At 41.9% G+C, this 18,360-nt stretch overlaps 1 protein-coding gene and 1 long non-coding RNA gene across 8 annotated transcripts in view; one reads left to right on the top strand and one right to left on the bottom strand.

The window, feature by feature from the left end:
* The window catches only part of LOC310679409, a 30,319-nt gene that overhangs the window by 10,084 nt on the left and 1,875 nt on the right, over positions 1–18,360 (bottom strand). For 3 of the 5 annotated variants that reach the window (XR_014512220.1, XR_014512221.1, XR_014512222.1), the window contains exons 2-4: positions 16,400–16,622; positions 9,561–9,701; positions 6,337–6,475 (exon numbers count right to left, since the gene is read on the bottom strand). This is a non-coding gene — a long non-coding RNA (uncharacterized lncRNA). The remainder of the gene's footprint in view (positions 1–6,336; positions 6,476–9,560; positions 9,702–16,399; positions 16,623–18,360) is intronic. The other 2 variants (XR_014512223.1, XR_014512224.1) reach the window with 1 other exon arrangement.
* The window catches only part of LOC310679403 (uncharacterized protein), a gene marked incomplete at its 5' end in the record, with an annotated part of 107,145 nt that continues 106,895 nt past the window's right edge, over positions 18,111–18,360 (top strand). Inside the window, one exon of one of the 3 annotated variants that reach the window (XM_083444644.1) lies at positions 18,111–18,210. In XM_083444644.1, the coding sequence (XP_083300770.1) occupies positions 18,111–18,210 (100 nt within the window). The remainder of the gene's footprint in view (positions 18,211–18,360) is intronic. The other 2 variants (XR_014512216.1, XM_083444645.1) reach the window with 2 other exon arrangements.

Raw genomic sequence — 18,360 nt, 5'->3', positions numbered from 1 at the left:
GCTTCACAACCATGCGAGCCCTTAAGCTGATATGAACAGTTGCGCCAGGGGGGCTGGGTGGGAAGAGCTGTGAAACACAGTGAAAAATAACACTTCTGTGCTCTAAGGCAGTAATGTGAACACATCCTAATTCTCTGTTCTGATTCTATTAAGCTCTGTCTGTAATTAAGCACCCAAGCCCAATTTTCTATGGTTCTGACTGGTCATTGTCTAATCCATGCTCTGTTTACCTGAGCTTTATGTCGCAACTTCTACCACACTTCCTACCCTCACTCTCTCCTTTGCTCTTTCATCTTTCCTGTGGCACAGCTGTCAGGCTACATCCCTGTCTTCTAATCATTAGCAAGAATGTACAATAGGAGCTGAAATAAGCAGTCACTCCAACAATGTGCTATAGAAATACAGTATGGGACTGAGGTATCAGCTCTTCCAGCTCCTCCTTCTAGCTTTCAGGCATGCCTGAAATTTCTCACTGAAGAGCTCTAGGATTCTCTTCATACTATCCTGCTATTCAACCCATCATCCATTTGTCTACGATTCAAGATACCCATTCTGCAGCACAGCTACATACATTGTTTGAAATAGATGTACTAATAAACACACATGACAGCCTAACTTCAGAAACCAGATTAGCAAGAAACTCCAGCCAATTCTGGCTACTTTACCACAACATTATTATACTGCCCAAGCAGTCTAAAGGATTGTTTCCCTGTGGTGACTCTTTGGAAAACTGGCTACTATTAGTGCAAGGAAAAACTCAACAATTCCCCAGACATCCTCAGCAAAACATCTGCTGGGTTTCTTCAAAGCTTCTACAATAGATTAGTTCAAGCAACGGCACTAGCTGCCTATATACTACTGGGCTGGGTTCGAGGTGTTGTTTCTAGTTTACAAAACTCTAAACAACTTGGAACCATGTTTCTTAAAATACTACCGCTCTTCTGCTCCGGCCCAGCCACAACATTCCCTGCAAAAGATGACCTGGTAGTCCAAAGAGTTCCTGAAATTAAGATGTCCACCTGCAGTACAGTTTTCAGTGCTGTGGTCCCTTTAATGTGGAATATATACAATTAAAGAGATAAAGAATGCTCCAGCAATCCAGTCTTTCAGATGCATGCTTAAGGCTTGCAGCCAATGTAGTGCTAAGTAACCATCCCATCAACACAAGCATTTCTGCTTGTGCAACAGGACTTGCCCACTCTCCCAGCACGCTCCACAAATCCATTCTGGGGCAAATGTGGGAGGGCGAGGGGTGTATGTGGGAGTGAAGAAGTCTCTTTGTGCAAGTGGAAATCCTGCTGGGGCAGCCATTTAGCACAATATAGAAACAAGCCTTAAGACACTTAGATTTACCTACTCCCTTTCAGAATGAAATTTTAAATTATTTTTCAGTGATACATCCTATAGCATTGAACATTTTAAATATTAGTTTCGATGCATACCTTACATTCTGTTTTTCTGTACACTGATCTGATAATAGTATAATGTGAGGAGACTATATATTTCTATAAATAAACAAACAAATAAATAAAATAAATAAATAAAATAAAAGTATCAACAAGCTTCACCCCCATCTTCCCTTGATCCACAGGCCATGAACAAATGCAAAAAACATTGTCATCCATGTAAGTCCTATTCGCCACCTTGATAGATTACTTGGGCTGATTAAAAAGTTATAGTCTCTTTGCGGGGCAGTGATGTTTGAATTATTCCTATGTAGTATCAATGGCAAGACAAATAATATTTTTGATGATGTGTGTGTCATTCTTAGTACCTCAGTGATATATTTTAGGGACATGATGGCCCAGTGCCAGATTCCCCCACCAGCCTTTATTGCTCAAAGAGAATTGGCAGAGGTGGCATTTTGGTTGCACTATGTATGATGAGAATCCAGGATTATTACGGGAAATGTCACAGGGCATATATAAATAGGCCAAGATTTAGCAACTCCCGATTCAAGTCTTGGCTCCATCAGAAGCTTCCTATGACCTGCTGGGCAAGTAATATGCATCCAGCTATGTAACCATTCTGGCTAAGGTACATTCTATAGGGTTTACTCTCTGCTCCCATCCCATTAATTCCTATAATAGTCAGATATGAAAGTAAGAGGTGACAATTTCTCATTTTACTCTGGGCAGAGAAATCATATTGATGTGACCTGTACACCCCATATAGACAACAGTATCTATAAACATTTCCACCCTGATTACTACAATCTGGCTTTCTAATATAGTTTACGGGATCTGACTCTCCACCCCCAATGTAGCTACTAATTATACTTATTTTTTAAAAAGCTAAGATTTGAACACAAGTTACGAACAACAGGCTAGTGAATGAGTGGATTGTGATTATATTCTTATGGATATGAATCAGGACTACAAATAGATTTAAGATATGGTATTTAACCAAGTGCATTCGGCAGAGCAATCTAAAGTCAGTAATTTTAATATGGACATTCCATATATTTCTAGCCATTTCATTTATAATAAATTTAAAAAATTGAGTAACCCATTAATCAAGCAATTAAACGTTGCAGCTGTAATTATAATACAATTTTCACATTGAACTTACCAACTACTAAGTGATAATTTGCTTTCTGTTTTGATATTTAAAATGCAAATATTATTATGGAAACTTTAACTGGCCAGAGCTTCCATCTTTCAAAGATTAAAAGAGCCCTCTGTCTTTTAGCAGTTTCTCTAGTTTTGCTTCCTCTTTTGTCTGTACACATCTATCATGCAGGGCCGTGCAAGCTGCTGCAAAATCTCGTGCGAGCATCCCAAAACCAGCATACTGAGCAGGCCTGAAGCAAAGCAGATAGCCTAAAAAAACTCTTTTCGTGCTAGATCTGCTATGGTTACCTGGAATGAAAAGAGCTTTTAAGCTCTCTGCCTTGCTTGAGCGGGCAAGGCCTGCTTGATGTGCAGGCTCTGAGAGTATGAAGGAATCTCTCTTTCTCCAAAACACCCACTAGCTGTGGGGTGGCTCCAAGAGCTTCAGTATATGCAATTTTCGTGTATACACAGAACGCTTGGAACTGAACATAAGATGCATTTGTACTGTACTTGTATAATTTATTCATACAGTAGATTTTTGCAGCCTTCTCACTAGTCTTCCAAAAATACCGTATTGGCCTGAATATAAGCCTCACTTTCCCCCCAAATTCTGACCATGAAAAGTTAAAGTGCGGCTCATATTCGCGACCTTACAGTATGCAGCCAGGGGCACGGGGCAAACAGCGCCAGGAGCTCATCAAAGCAGCGCCTGCCCCACGCGTAGTCCCCTTTCCCCCAAGGCCGGGAAGGGAGAGAGCGAGGAAGGAGAAAGGCTGCCAGAAATGCAGCGCGGCTCCCCCCCTCAGTATGCAGCCAGGAAGGGAGCGGCTTATATTCGGGTATTTTTTCTTTTCCCTCCTCCAGTTTTAAAGGTGCGGCTTATATTTCGGCTAATACGGTACTACTTTAATTTTAAGTGTATTTTTATAAGATGAAGCAATGTAAAATAATTAACTGCAATATCCAGAACATAAAGCTCTCAAAGTAAATGGAAGCAAATTAGAACCAATGGAACAAGATTCACAGTGAATGAGAATGGAAGTCTTGACCTGTAACACAATGTACAAGTCTGCTTCCACTTCTGCTCAGAGACAAGCTGCTTGCACCATTTAAAAGGAGGTCACAACTATTTATTCAATAGTTTGCTGGTAAGTAATTTTTACCCAAAATCAATGTCTCTTATGATACTCAGCTCCTAATCAGAGAGCTCTTTATAAACTTCATCCATCTCTGTTTTTGCAACATTTATGGGCTCGAATGAATACTGCACTGTTATTGTTCAAATCAGCTACTGATGCAGACAAAGGCTGTATTCACATGGTAGTTCTATTCTGTTTTCCTGACGTTTCCGTAATTGTTAATTTCCACATTATATTTGAGCTTTCACACAACAGAAAATAAATACCTATGTGAATGCTGTCAAAGAAGCTCACAAAGTAAAGAAACTTTCCCTCAGAGTTGCCGTTGGAGTTGGCATTGAAACGCCTCTCCTGCTTTCCCTTCTTTTACTGTACAATTTCCCACTTACATTTCAACCTTGTAAGGCACAAAGTCTGATATCACTCTAGGAGATGGTAAGATTAGAAATGGGCTCCTGCACTTCTCATAGATGAGCCTGTTTTAGCCCTTTTCAGAATCAAAGCCCAAGAAACCCATTCTGTTCATACGCTTAACCTTCATGCACTAAACAAACTCCCACTATCTATTCCATCTCTGAAACTGTATACAGCAGGCTGACTCAATAACATCTCCACAGAGGTGGATTTTGGTTCTGTTGCACTGAGCACTGAGCCTAGGGGGCACTGTAGGTTGTCACAACTATAATGCAGTGAATTGAGCAGAACGGGAGGTGAGGGGGGGCATGCACTGAATTTTGGCCTTGCACAAGGCGCCACTGAAATCTCAAAGACCCAAGTCCTCTCCTGATCTCCAGGTTCACTGGATCAGTTCAGGGCGCAAGCTAAATAACGCCAAGCTGAAATGTAGGCTGAAAAGAGATGTGACGTGCCAAAAGAAAGAGCAACTGAGACATAAAAGACTTCCCATTGCCCCCATTTTAGTTTGAAATTTAAGCTTGACATTTTTTAAGCTGTAACAATGTTTTTTAGCAGCATAATCATATGCAGAAGTCTCACCAGGTTCTATGGGAATTACATCCCAAATAAGTGTACACTGCATAGTAGCATTAACACACACAACCCTTCAAAGAAGTTTAGTCATCTATCAATTATATTAAATGTCTCTTACATCATAGCAAAATAAGGGTAAGAACTGTTGCATGCAGCACAATCCTAGACAGGTCTACTTAGAAGCAATTTACACCTAATATAGTAAGATTTCTTCCCAGTTAAATATGCTAAAAGACATAAAGATAAGTCAACTCATTTTGTTTAAGAATGAACTGCTAAGTGTAAACTCAGTTGACCTTGTATACCAGGTAGGATAGGTGGTAACTACAGGACACTAAAAAAGAAGAGCGCATTCTAAATGTTCAAATGTGCCCCATCCCCACCCCTGCTCGATGTTTAGAACAACTCAGCAAGCTGTAGAAATTAAATCAAAGCCTATTTGAGAACAAAACATTCTCAACTGACAAACTCATGCCATTGTGAACTATAGTAGCCTGAGCACTAGCCTGCATGCAAGGGATTTCCTATATACAGTGAGGTAAGTTGCACTGTCTCTCTGAGCCTTCACTATCCTTCTGTAAAATGTTGATAAAATGTCCCTTACAGCTAGTGGCTACTTATGTAAGTGTGCGCACTTACACTACATAAAGTTTATCCAGCTAAATACTTCATAAAACTCTACCACAAAAACTTTGCTGAAGTTAAAACTAAATTTGGGCCATTGATGCTATGAGGAGCTCTGTTCCACAAACTCTTGGTTCCAGGAATCTCACTCTTTTAAATAAGAAAGTATTACTTGCCTCCCCCTTACATAAAATGCATATTTATATATTGGCCAGATTCAGATAATCAGCACTAAAAAGGCTATGCAAATAATTAATCTTATGTGATGTATCCAAAGCATACATGTTCTAAGTAAATTGAGGTTTCATACCACATGCCTTGGTTATACTTGGCTTAAACGATTGCTTGTTCTTTCCAAGTGGAAAATTAGTTGCCCAAGTTTGCTTTATGTCAAGATAGGGATAGCAAATGTTAAAATTTATTTTACAGGGCACATGCTACTTTTCCAGGTATGGAAAAAAAGGTATTAAATGTAATATTAAGTCAACTAAAGCAGAAGGTGATAAGACTTTCCCTTTCCATCAGTTGGTTTTACAAAGCTATCTGAAATCCATTCAGCTCTGGAATTAGTTTAATACTCCCTAAGTATATGTGGAAATGTAAGGACAGCTTGACCAGCATCTTTTGTTCTCCCAAGTCACCACTATAAAATACAGCAGAGAAGCCCTACTATCCCAATTTTACTGAGGTTTCATATTTCCAAAAGTACAAAAGGGTTCTGTAGCAAAGCAAGGAACTGAACTTCAGAGTTTCATGTCCTAATAAAGTATTTAACCATGAAGCACTTCCGTTCTTTAAATCAGTGGTATCTATGCCAATGTTCTCTTTTCCCAATGCCTAACGGAGGAACGCTTCAATTGTATCCTGTTGTTGAATGTGCCACAGGAGACCGGCAAATATGTTAGGTAAGGTTACTTGTCTGTAAGACCCAGTTCTTGAGAACTTGACAGCTGTTATATAAGGACCCTGGTTTAAAATTATCAGCCATTAATCACTGCCCCCATTTTCAGTATCTCAGCGCCACAAACCTTGGAGCAATGTTTTTGTTTCCTCCCCTGGAGGCCGACTTGTCACTCTCTGTAATTCAAGTCCGTCTGTAATTCAATACCTTCTTAAGATGAGAAGGGTTGAAAATTGTAGAGGCTCTCCAGAAACAACCAGTACCTCCTTGAAAAGTTAGGCCAATGGTCAGAAACAGCAAAGGGGAAAAAATAGTAAAATAAAAACGGAATCTCACATTTTTGGCTATCACTCTAAATGGAGAGAACCAGGAAACAAAGGAGACAGGGAGCAACTTCCAGTCTGCTGGTGGGTAGGTAAGATGGAAGAACTGTCCCAGCAGGTAATACTGAAGACATCTGCAGCTGGGGGTTTAAAGAGATTTTTGCAGACATCCATAATGAAGGGTCTAGTGCTTCTACAGCTTAAGTTCATAAACCTCACTTCTGTAGCTGGGATTTTTGTAAATACTCTGCTGATCCAATGTAGAAAGGATGACCCTGTGGGGTGGAGATGTACCCTGGGATTCAACAGGCACTGCAGAAGAAACAGGCAACTACACCAAAGCCTGACCAATCCACTGGTTTCAAACTACTTGCCAATCGCTTCTGTTCCCTTCTCTTTTCCGTCTCTGAGGCCTGAGCACACCATTATAGTCATAGCTACATACAGTTCTACTGTACCCAGCAACCATTTTCTCTACATCAACTAGTTAACTATGCTAGGCTGCATATTTCTTTCAGGGCCAATTCTGACTGATGGTTAGCTTTATCACATATGTTTGTATTTTTTAAGTGGCATCCCCTCTTAAAAATTTGCCATGAACCTTTTAAAACATGTACCACCAGACTGATACGGCACAAGCCAGTCTTACCTAAAACACAAGCCAACTCTGTGCTAGAAGCAGCAACATTCTAAAACAGAAACGAGGTAGTAAGCCCGGTGAATTATTCATAAAAACAGCATAATTAAACTGGAGGTGGAGAAAAGGGAGAGGAAAAGAGGTTGTAGCAGTGTAACAAAGAACATTCCAACTTTCCACGGTAACCAGAGAAGGAGAGTCTTCTGCTTCCTTCTGCCCCTTTTCACCATCACACATTTTAAAGACTTGCTGGTGAGACAATTGCTACAACCAAGTTACAGTCCTGTGCACACTTTCATGGGAATAAGCCCTGTTAAGTACAATGGGTCTTCCCTTTGAGTAAGTATGCATAGAGTTGTGCTGTAAATAAGTTCAGACTTTTACTTAGGCAGGTGCACAATCATACAGAAAATAAGAACGTGAAGTTCTTTAGTCATTTATGGGACACAAGTTGAGTTACAGATTCTCCAAGCACAGGGTGTGTGTGTGTGTGAGAGAGAGAGAGAGAGAGAGAGAGAGAGAGAGAGAGAGAGAGAGATTGGCTGTTTGCCGGTTGTTTCAGGCATCAGCATTCAGCACTATCCAAAATATTTCTTATTATTATTAATTAAATTTGTGTATGCTCCAAAATTGTTAAAAACGAGATCCACGCATATAGACTAAAAAGCAAGCCTTGCGTTCACAATTTGTCTTTTACAGATAGCCAGTGCTTAGGGAAAGGGGAGAGAGCTTGACTGGGATCACAATGTGTAGGTAGCTTTAACCATTTCTCCTGCTACCGTTCTGAGCCATGTTGCTTCTCTTGTAGCTATTTACATGGGAGTAAAGGCTCCCAGTGGAGTGAATGGAGCTCCACCCATGCAAACACTAGGCCCAGTTTCTATTGGGACTGTGGGGGGGGGGGTTAACACAATGTGGCACTCAAGAGCAAACCATATGAATAATGTAACACAGGAAAAGCCAACATGGTGCCCTACAGTTATTGCTTGATTCCAACTCCCATGAGTCCCAGTCAGCATGGCCAAGGGTAAGGGATGTTGGGAGTTGATGTCCAACATCATCCGAAGGACACCACACGTAATGTGTCATTTGGCCCAAAGGCAAGTAACTCAAAACGTTCTTTCTCAAAGCACTCCGCAGTCTCTTTACTTTTCTGGAGCCTTAGCCAACACAACAATTTGAAAAACTGCTCTTCATCTGCAAGAGTAAGGATAATTGTTCAATTTGATCTAAAGATTAATCATTTATATACTGAGCCTAAGAAACTCTGGCAACGTGACCAAGATAGAGAGGGTCAATGAAGAATGACTTCACGGGAAAGCTAATTTTATGTGGGGAAGGGCCTAGATCAGTGGCAGAGCACATGCTTTCCATTCAAAAGGTCCTAGGTCCAACTATTGGTATCTCTAGATAGGGATGGGAAAGACTCCTGCCAGAAATTCTGCTCACCTGGATCGTGGGCGGCAGCTGTGGCGTGGCTTGCTGCCACCGCCAGGCTCCTTTCTCTGCTTCCAGCAGCTGACATGACCTCTCCCCGCTGACTGAGGGTGTGGGGTAAAAATTTGAATTTAGCCTGCCTGTGAAACGGACCAATTACGGGCAGGCTCAGGAGGCTGTCACAGTGGGGGGTGGAGCTGGATGAAGACTCCTGCAGGGTTCTGGTCCTATTCCCAGACATAAAGTAGGCCTGCCTCCTTACCCTTTACCGCAGTTGAACTTTTCCAACCAGAAGTGAACCCATCGGTTCCAAAAGTTACGTTCCCAGCTATGTAAAGGCCACTGGATGGGAACTGGAGCTTTTATAGGAATTATTCCAAGTGGATAATAAATTTGGGGAGGAAACTCGAAGGGACCTGCTATACAACCAGGAGCCAAGTATTTTCTTTTCCGCATTATCTGTGGCCTAGTTCAATCCAAGAAGTGGTCCCGAGATTCCTTTCCTTCTGCTCACACGACACCCCAGTGGTGGGCTCCCTGGTCAGCTGCAGTCAGAAAGTGCAGATAGTACTGAGCTAAATAGACCAATGGTCTGTCTTAGTATAACAGAGTGTCCTATGTCCCCATTTTATATTTTTATTTTAAAAATTATATCCCACTTTTTTTAGGGAAAAAATCAAGTATGTTTTCACTGGGTAATGACCATCAAGTATGTGCCCAGAGATGGTAGTTGCAAGGAATAATATGGGTATCAATAAAGAAGGGAGCTAATAACTGTAAACAAATTAAAAGAGTTACAGCCGATAATGCCATCTCATTTGTTCATACTTTCTATGTTGAATTCTTTTCTTCAACGATTCTATTTGGGTCCATAAGAATTTGCATCATACTCTGAAAAAGCAAGATCTTAAAATAGCAGAAAACCAGAAGCTTATGTGCACTCCTGTGCCTTACCACATCAGGTTTTGATGGGACGAAGGAATGGCAAGCGTCATCTACCAGACGAGACAAGAATTCCTGCTATTAGGCATCATTCTCTCCAAACTTTGTGGTCTGTTGTGCATCTGATATAAGACTGTTCATGAGGTAAGAATTCTGGGAAAATAAAGCAAAAGGAAATTGGCATCAACAGAAGAAACAGCACACAAGTAAAAAACCAACTCCCCACGTTTATGTTTCCTTATTTAAAACTGTAGTGTTTATCACATTCTTGAACGTCTGACTCGTGATTTTAAAACTCCCCCTCTCTCATCAAAGGGCCATATTTCCGCGAAGTAATAGAAATTACCGTCAGTTGAAGTCAATGAGAACAATGTTGTCAAACAGCTTCTGATAAGAAAGGGTTGGGCTTTTTACAAAAGTTAAGCCATGTTGCTCAGCTACTTCTAATGATTGGGCGGGGGGAGAAAATGTAGCACATCCTTAAGTGTTTTATTTACTCCCACTGCACCAATTAAGGGACCATAGGGGTGGCAGTCATGAATACCTGCTGCATTGCAGAGAGTGGTGCTGGTAAAAGGGCTCAACTGCAGCCCAGTGCCTCATTTTCAGAAGCAAAAGAAAGGACGTCCTTTGCAAGGCCTCTCCTGCCTTGCAAAAGCCACCATGAACTATGGTAGCATTTGGAAAAAGGTCCTGTACAATAGAATTTATACCCCAATAGACAAGCCAGTTGGAGCAAGCCAAAATGGAAAAGCTAACCCCCCCCCCCAATTAAAATGTGTGGTGACAGACAACATGATTGACAATGTTAAAAAACAAAACATTACTTAGGGAGAAAGAAGTTATGCTTTATCTCATTCTGATAATACTGAACTTGATGGCACTATGTCTTTCAGTTTGGTGGTGAAAAGGGGACTTCCCAGATGTGCAGAAATGCATTTGGAAAATGTTTGAAAAATTACGAACATCACCTCCCCAGGCCAGAAGGCGGCTGAGCATAATCAGTTAGCATCCAGCAGCTGCAGAACATCACAAACGTTAGTTATATTGAGGAGGTGGGTGAGGAGGAACTAGGGAGGTGGGGGATTGGCCTGCTTGATGCTCTAACATCTTATATTGTTCTGAAGGTGAGAATTAGGGTGGCAAGAATGCATGCTGCAAAACAGAATAATAATAATAATAGGTAGGGAAGATTTCAAAAGGTGAGAAAGAAAGATGGCATCCTTTTTCTCCCTCCCCTCCCCTCGCTGTCTTTTGTGGGCTTTGAAACAGTGTCACAAGACTCTTCCCCCCCCCTCCCCGGAACTGCGAGGTGTTGGCAGTGCCCCACCACATTTTGCATTTGGATCCCCACTTGTCTTATTATGATACCAACTAGGAAAATTCTGATGAAAATGGAAATACAGTGGTACCTCAGGATGCGAACGGGATCTGTTCCGGAGCCCCGTTCGCATCCTGAAGCGAACGCAACCCGCGTTTGCGTGTGCCATGTTTCACCGCTTCCACGCATGCGTGCGACATCATTTTGACCGTCTGTGCATGCGCGCGTGGCGAAACCCGGAAGTAACGTGCTCTGTTACTTCTGGGTCGCCTCGGAGCGCAACCCGAAAATATTTAAGTTGAAGCACATTTATCCCAAGGTATGACTGTAGCAGAAATTGCCCATTTATTTATCATGCCTAGAATGGAAATCAATCCAGCAAATAAGATCAGTATTGCTGTTGCTTTCTGGCCACCAATGATATGTTCCGCCCCTCAATCCCATTTGTATTGCGTTTCCTTTGCATTGAAACAAATGGGATGGAAGAACGTAATGACGTGATTTATGTAGATTACGTAGTTAATTACGTACATTAGGCAGATTACGTAACTTCGCCACAGCAAACAGCAAAACAAATAGTGTAGTCTTTGGCAGAAGACAAACAGCAGCACAACGGAAATAGTGACGCATGCGACGAAAACAGGGCAGAACAGAAAGAGGTGCCTTCTTCCATCCCTAACAGGAATTTTAAAAACACAGACTAGGACAATGTTCCAACTGAACCATGTTCTACAACAGATGCAGTTTCCCTCTTCAAAGATCTCATTAAATCACCTATGAAAGTTAACACACAGCTGGCTCTTTACCTCATGCTAGCCAGCTTCTCTCACAACCGAAGCTTGCAAATCCACTTTAAATCCTAGTTTCAAATCCTGGTGAAGATGAACACCCTGGTTAGCATTAATTATGGCTACTGCTGGTGCACAGTGTTGGTTTCAGCTTTTTTGGCAGTGGCGAGGCACTGTGCCTGATCTGCACTGGGTGGAGGCAGCTGCTTCCTCACTTTGCTCTTACCAGGCCTTGCATGCTTGGGAAATGCACAGAAACAGCAAGCAGGAAGAGGAAGAATAGGGAGGCACTGCGAGCCAACAGTGGGCCTTGCTGGGATGTGGCCCTCATCAGATGCCCAATCACCTTGACCTCTGATACTAGCCCTGCTGGTGCACACAGCATGCCACTCCCTACCCTCGCGGTCCAGTGCAAAGAAAACTATCCCTTTTAGAAATTCGTCACAGATTTTGAAACATCCATGGAATACATTTTTGAAATTTTGGCTGCAGGGTGAATGAGGGTGAAGTGGGAGAAGCCCTGGTGATCCAACACTACACGCCACAGCAATCAGATCTGCCTCTGACTGTCGCACTGAAATCCTCACTGTATCAAAGCAGTGGGAGTTAAAAGAAAGTTACTCTTCTTTACCCCATACCACAGGGCACAAGCACAAAAGGAGGTAGAACGACCTAGAGTGGTACAGTCCATTTGGGGAGTTACCATTACCAGTGTAAGGAGGTCAATGATACCATGTGGTTTCCACTCCCCTTCTACTCTGTAGCACAGATGTACTTCCTTACACATCACCCACAATCCTGTTTAAAAATATGTACATGCAACATATGAAGGAAGCCAACTGTGAGAAAAAGGTCAAAACTGGTTAGCCAGGATCTAAAGAGCTACTTTAGGTACACACAAGGACTTGAACATGCCTTGTGAGGTCTTCTTCTTCTTCTTCTTCTTCTTCTTCTTCTAGCAACCCCTTACTCTGTTTCAAGAACTGTCCTCCATGTGGAATACAAGGTCTTCTTTACATGAATCAGAAGGCTGCAGTTATCTCTCACGCACACAGAATTCGTTCTTTGGAGCCCGGCTGTTATTTTTATTTTTAAAAATTATAAAAGAAGTCTGATTTATTTACTTATTAATCAATCGAAAGCTAAACACTTGGGTCACAAAAAAATCCCCTTCGTTGTTTTGTCTCACACTGACACCATGAACAATGAATTATTTCAGCCTCAATCCATGATCTGCAACACCAAGAGGGCCTCTGACTCTGTCAAAAGCATCATCTGCAAGACGGGATAAGGGTATATCTGCCCCAAGTTCAAACACACTTCAACACAAGGGGGGAATGAATGGCTTCATGAACTGAGCCCTGACCACGTAATCCTCGGCTACAGTCATAAATGTCTGGACCAGAGCCACAGCCACATATGGATACGCCCTAACTGAGTTAAGGCAACAGTCTACATCACAGGGCCACCTATGAAGCACATGTAATATTTTTACCTGTTCTTGAGACATGAACAGACTTTCATTCCACCTGTGAATAAATACTAGGAGCGTTTAATCTAACTCCCTAAACAAATAAGGAAGGCATTAAGAGAACAAGCAATATTATTCCAGTTATATTAGTCAAAGGCCACACCAATCAACCTTTACACTTCCTGCTTGCCATTCAATTTAGCAGTAGATCTGAAATTATCTGGAGCCAAATAAGTGGCCATGGGTAGCCTGACAAGATTCCCCAAAACAATGACACTCAGGAGATGTTGTGACGCATTTAGATTAGACATGTTCAACTGCTAGTTCTCTACAGGGTCAGATTTTAACATGCAGACCACAGACTACAGAGGACATCTTACCACCACCAACCATAAAAAGGCAGCAGAAGCAATATATCAGGTCCTTAGATTTGCAAAAACTGTGAAAAATAGTAGCAGCAAGTACATGGGAAGATAAAGTCTGCCAGACCAGAGAGTCCGTCTGCTTCTTTGGAAGGGCAAGGAAAGTACCAAAACAAAAGTGCGGGCTACTGCATTTTCTCTTCCTCTCTCTCTCTCTCTCTCTGTGTGTTATCTGTATACATATATACTGCTGCTACTATGGCAGAAACTACCAATAATGCTATGATAATGGCAGCCACAGAGAAAAGCACAACTTAAGATGCACTGCCGTCTTGACAAGAAAACAGGTATCAATGCAAATACTTCCACACCCGCATACATTTGTGAAAGAGTGAAGAGTTTTTCTACCTGGAGGTAATTGCTCAATATTTTGGGGACCTGACATCAAAACATCCATTTATTCCACAACAATGTTTTCTATATGGTTTTCTAAGTATTATCTTGCTGGTTTTTTTTTAATGAGATTGTTTCCATCCAAATGTAAGCCTAGAAATCCTTCCTTATTTACTATTCTGTGTGCTACATTATTGCTATTCCCTGCGCTATATTATTGTCAGTTCAAACTACAAGCAGGCTAATGAACTACCCAGAGAGTTCCCATTATCCCCTAGTGGGTCTCATCCCACCACCTGGGCTTCATTGTTGTACAAGTCATACCAAGCAGGGTGTTCCAATGTGACTCAAGTAAATAATTTGGGATAGATCATTACATATGAATACACCTGAAGTGGAATTCATGCCCCTTCTAAATTTAGTATCCCATCTCTCAGGCAAGTAAACATACAGTGCTGCAAAAGAAAGTTCAAGAGACTGCAGGATGCAGCTATGCAACACGATGGAGTGAATCATTAGAATACTCCCAATTAACTTAGTTTCAAGCAATTATAGGTGTGTTTTTTTTTTGGTAAAATACGTATCTGATTCTGACCATAATTTAGGGTTTCACATTGCTTTTGAATTCATATTTGAGTTCAGACTGTTGCAGAAGGAATGGCTGGTAACAAAATAAAGATGTTGGTTCTGGGCGTATGTCTCAGAACCACAAGTAAAACATAATCTGGAGATCTGGAATACGCTAGTGGTAGATGGTGATGCAGCAAAATGGCCACCCAAGCAGCTGCGTGGCATTGCCCCTGCTCAGGCAAGCAATTCGGTGAGGGGAAGCAGTCGTGCTAATAGAGATTTCTTTAAAAAAATCAGGCTACTTTTAATTTTTTTAAAAAAAATGGCAACAAACCTAACCTATTCAGAAACACAATTCTCCATTGCCATCTTTAATACAGGGACACTTGTACTTTATATGTGGCCCTCTTAATAAACAGTTTCAAGTTCATTCTTTTCCATTATCATCACAACCACAACAGAAACCCAACCTTCTTTTTCTTACCCTTGACAAGGTTGGGGAGGGAGGTGGAAATAGTCGACAAAGGCCACACCCAAACCACTGCAAAACACTCCCGAGCGCTGGATTAAAAAATTGCAAAGTGGAACTGTGTTGTTTTTTATTTTTGCAAGGGAGGGGCTCAAAGGGTCGGGGAAAAGCAAGTTCTATAATCACAAGGGTAGGGTTGTTGTTTTTTTACGTGCTCTCTTAAGAAACCGAGAGAGAGAAAAGCGATAGAGTAAACGAAATTTTCAAGAAGACTTTATTCTCCTCATAGCATCAGCAAAGCTCCCGACACAAAACCCAATACTGTTTTGATATGACGTGGAAATTAACAGCAGCAGTGCTGCAAGCACTGAATCTACTCTGCCAGCAACAAAATGGCCAGAAGTGCAGTTGCCGCCATCTATATTCTTCTGCTGTTAGCTGCGGTGAAAGCAACACATGCAGACACCACAAACAGTTTTGAGTAATGACGTGTAGTTTTAATACAGAAGTTTTAAAAATGTGTTTCTTCCTCACACCCACTTTTGTTTGCACCTTCTGCCTTCTCAAAGAACAGCAAAATACAGATGCATCACAATGGACCACTACCAAAAATAACACCATTCAGAATCATGTCCAGCTGTTTGCTTACATAGCACCAATTAAAAAATGCATAGGAGTTGTTACACTGCCCTGATATGTTCTATCATGTCTCAGTGTACTTCACAAAAACTGTGGAGTCTTATTGCAATGGAACAATCCCAGGCCTATGAGGGAGAATTATGGTCTCGGTAAAGACTTGGAAGTATTCCTTGTTAAAGAAATACAGTTTGAAACATTGATCAGAATCAGTTCTTGCCATGCCCACTTTGCAGAAAAGAAAACGGAAGCAAGCAGAAAGAAACAAATTAGCCCAAGGTCACAAAGCTCAGCCGAGAACAGCAAATTTTCAGACTTCGAAGTAAACCACATAAGCTTCCAAACTACTTTCAGCCAAGGCTCACCTGCCTCCAGTGTCCCTGTATGAATATCTCCGGACACAAAAGATGGACAGTCTTGCTTTCCTCATCAACCTACAGAAATATTACGCCTCTCTCACTCCTTGTAGCTTTCAGGTCCATAGATTCCCTTGCAGGAGCAGCCACCGATCACTGAAGAAAGTGGTTTAAAAAAACAAGCCCCCTAATCCAGATTCACAAAAAACAACAAACACCAACATATCTGAACGTGGTAAGAAAAATAGCAAATCTATCTCCATGCTCAGTCCTAAACATTCAGAAAAGTGTTTTAGGGAATAAAGAAAAGAGAGGAGTTTGTTCCATTCGTATGCCTCATTTATGAATCCAGTTCACTCCCCAAAATACTAAGGAACGCCATTATGGATATGTAACCCCTAGTGGTCATGTCTAGAAGACACAAGAGGTGTTTGTTTAGATGGCGTCGGTCAAAATGAATTTAACCCAGCACTCTCCCAACCTACCCAGCTGCATTATAGTCTCCAAGTCCTGCCAGGAACAAGCATGATCTCAGCACCAAGTCGGTCCCTTCCCAGGAGCGGCCATCGCAGTTGTGCCTCCTGTTGCCCTCCTCTGCGGAACTAGCACTGCAGGATGCAAGACTGCCTCTGGAGGAGACAGCTCTGCAGAGCAAGGGCTCACACTGGGGGCGAGGGGGAGGGAAAGAGAGAGAGAGAAGTGGTGCACCTACAATGAAAGAATTTCAAATTAGGCATAACACTTGGCAAATCAGAAAGGAAAAATGAAGGTGTGCATGAGGGGATAATATAGGAGGGGTGTATTTGCTGTGTCTCCTTGCCTTCCTCCTTCCACGCATCATGTCTGCCTCCAGAAATGGCTTCCTGATTATCTTTCTCCTTCCCCTCCGCCTCTTGCTCCTTTGAGCTAGCAAATGTGAATAGAAGACTATGCATATTCACCTTTCTTGGGGCTTTTAAAGCCTACTGGTGAGAATACATCTTTTAACAACACTTGAGAAGACAGAGTACTTTAAAAGAAATTAAGATGGAGAATCAAAATGCATCTGATCTGGTTCCAAAGCCAGCAAACTGCTGCCGAACGACTGTCTGTACTTGACTCTCTCTATGCCGGTGAGTCACCAACACAAATCCTTTTACCATCGTAAACCCTTCAATTCATTGGAGCATTTTATGAGAAAACGCCACAAGAAACTCACCCTCTCATGTTATGTGATAATGCTAGTTACTCTGGATTTCATGGCAGGTTCCAAAGAGAAGAGAAGATAGACCCCATCCTCCAGAACAGAATAAATGGTTGACTGGGATTGGCTAGGGGATAGTCCAGAATGGAAAATCTGATTCATGAAATGGTTAAAGCAAGCACTACGTCTACCTATATGCCGGATCCTCACCCCCCCCACTCCGCTCCCCGGCTCGATCTGGTGGTTTGTTCTTCTTGACCGTCCACCTATCGTTCTCCAGCCATCTTAGAACTCTCCATCCCCTCCTTTTAAAACAAAACAAAATGACAGAAAGCAAGCCTCATATATCTTACCACTATGTTCTGTTGCCATTCAATCCCATCACAGCACTGACTTTGAGGTTACACTGACGTAACCTAGGACACATTTCAGTTTTGGTTCAGTCCAGGTTTTTACATATATACCAGTGGCAGGCACTCTCACTGCCCCAAATAGTTTACAATACATGTAAATAGCTCTGCCTAGTTAGAATTTTTCCACTCACAGACAGAGATAGCCACCCACCAAAGTCTCTTTTTTGTTGTCTCTTCTGAAGCCTATAATAATGTCACGTCATCGTGGCTTGTCTCACAGCAGCCGGAAACACGCCTGTTACTGATGCAACTCGAGTCACAGAATATTTGTTTTTCCTTCTGCGTCACTTGAACCAGTAATAAACTAAACTAATCCACAATACTCAAGTTCCTGCTTTTTTGCTTTTCTCTTTAAATGACCAGCCTTGAGAACACAGACACATTCCAAAATGCCTGATTTAAGGAAAAGGAGGGGTGGAGAGAAGCAAACAGCCAACATTTTAAGTCACAAATTGTTCAGACCCCCTTTTAAAGCAAGCGGAATGGAACATTTAGATTTGATATCCTGGCCCCAGCCAATCTGAGGCAGCTTTTCACCTGCCACTGCCTCTCCCTCCAATGGAAATGTGTGTTTAGAATAAGAGCCCTCCCCAGCCAATCATGTGTAGGCTCAGGCACTCAGTTAATGATGCAGCAGTACAGGGAAGACTATCACATGTGAGCTGGAAGACTGCCAACATGGAGACACGGAGAGAGCAAGGTAAACAACTTTCCAACGCCAAAATGATGACATTTAATTCCTAAACGCTATCTTCCCTTCTTAACTCAGTCCCTTTCAGCTGGCCTGGAGATTCACAGGGTACCTGTTCCCCCTGATGCTTTTTAAACCCAGTAACATGCTAGGCAAAGA

Source organism: Podarcis tiliguerta (assembly GCF_965153285.1).
Source record: "Podarcis tiliguerta genome assembly, chromosome: 6".
Lineage (NCBI taxonomy): Eukaryota > Metazoa > Chordata > Lepidosauria > Squamata > Lacertidae > Podarcis > Podarcis tiliguerta.
Note: the sequence above shows the minus strand (reverse complement) of the source record. Positions and strands in the feature narration are given on the sequence as shown.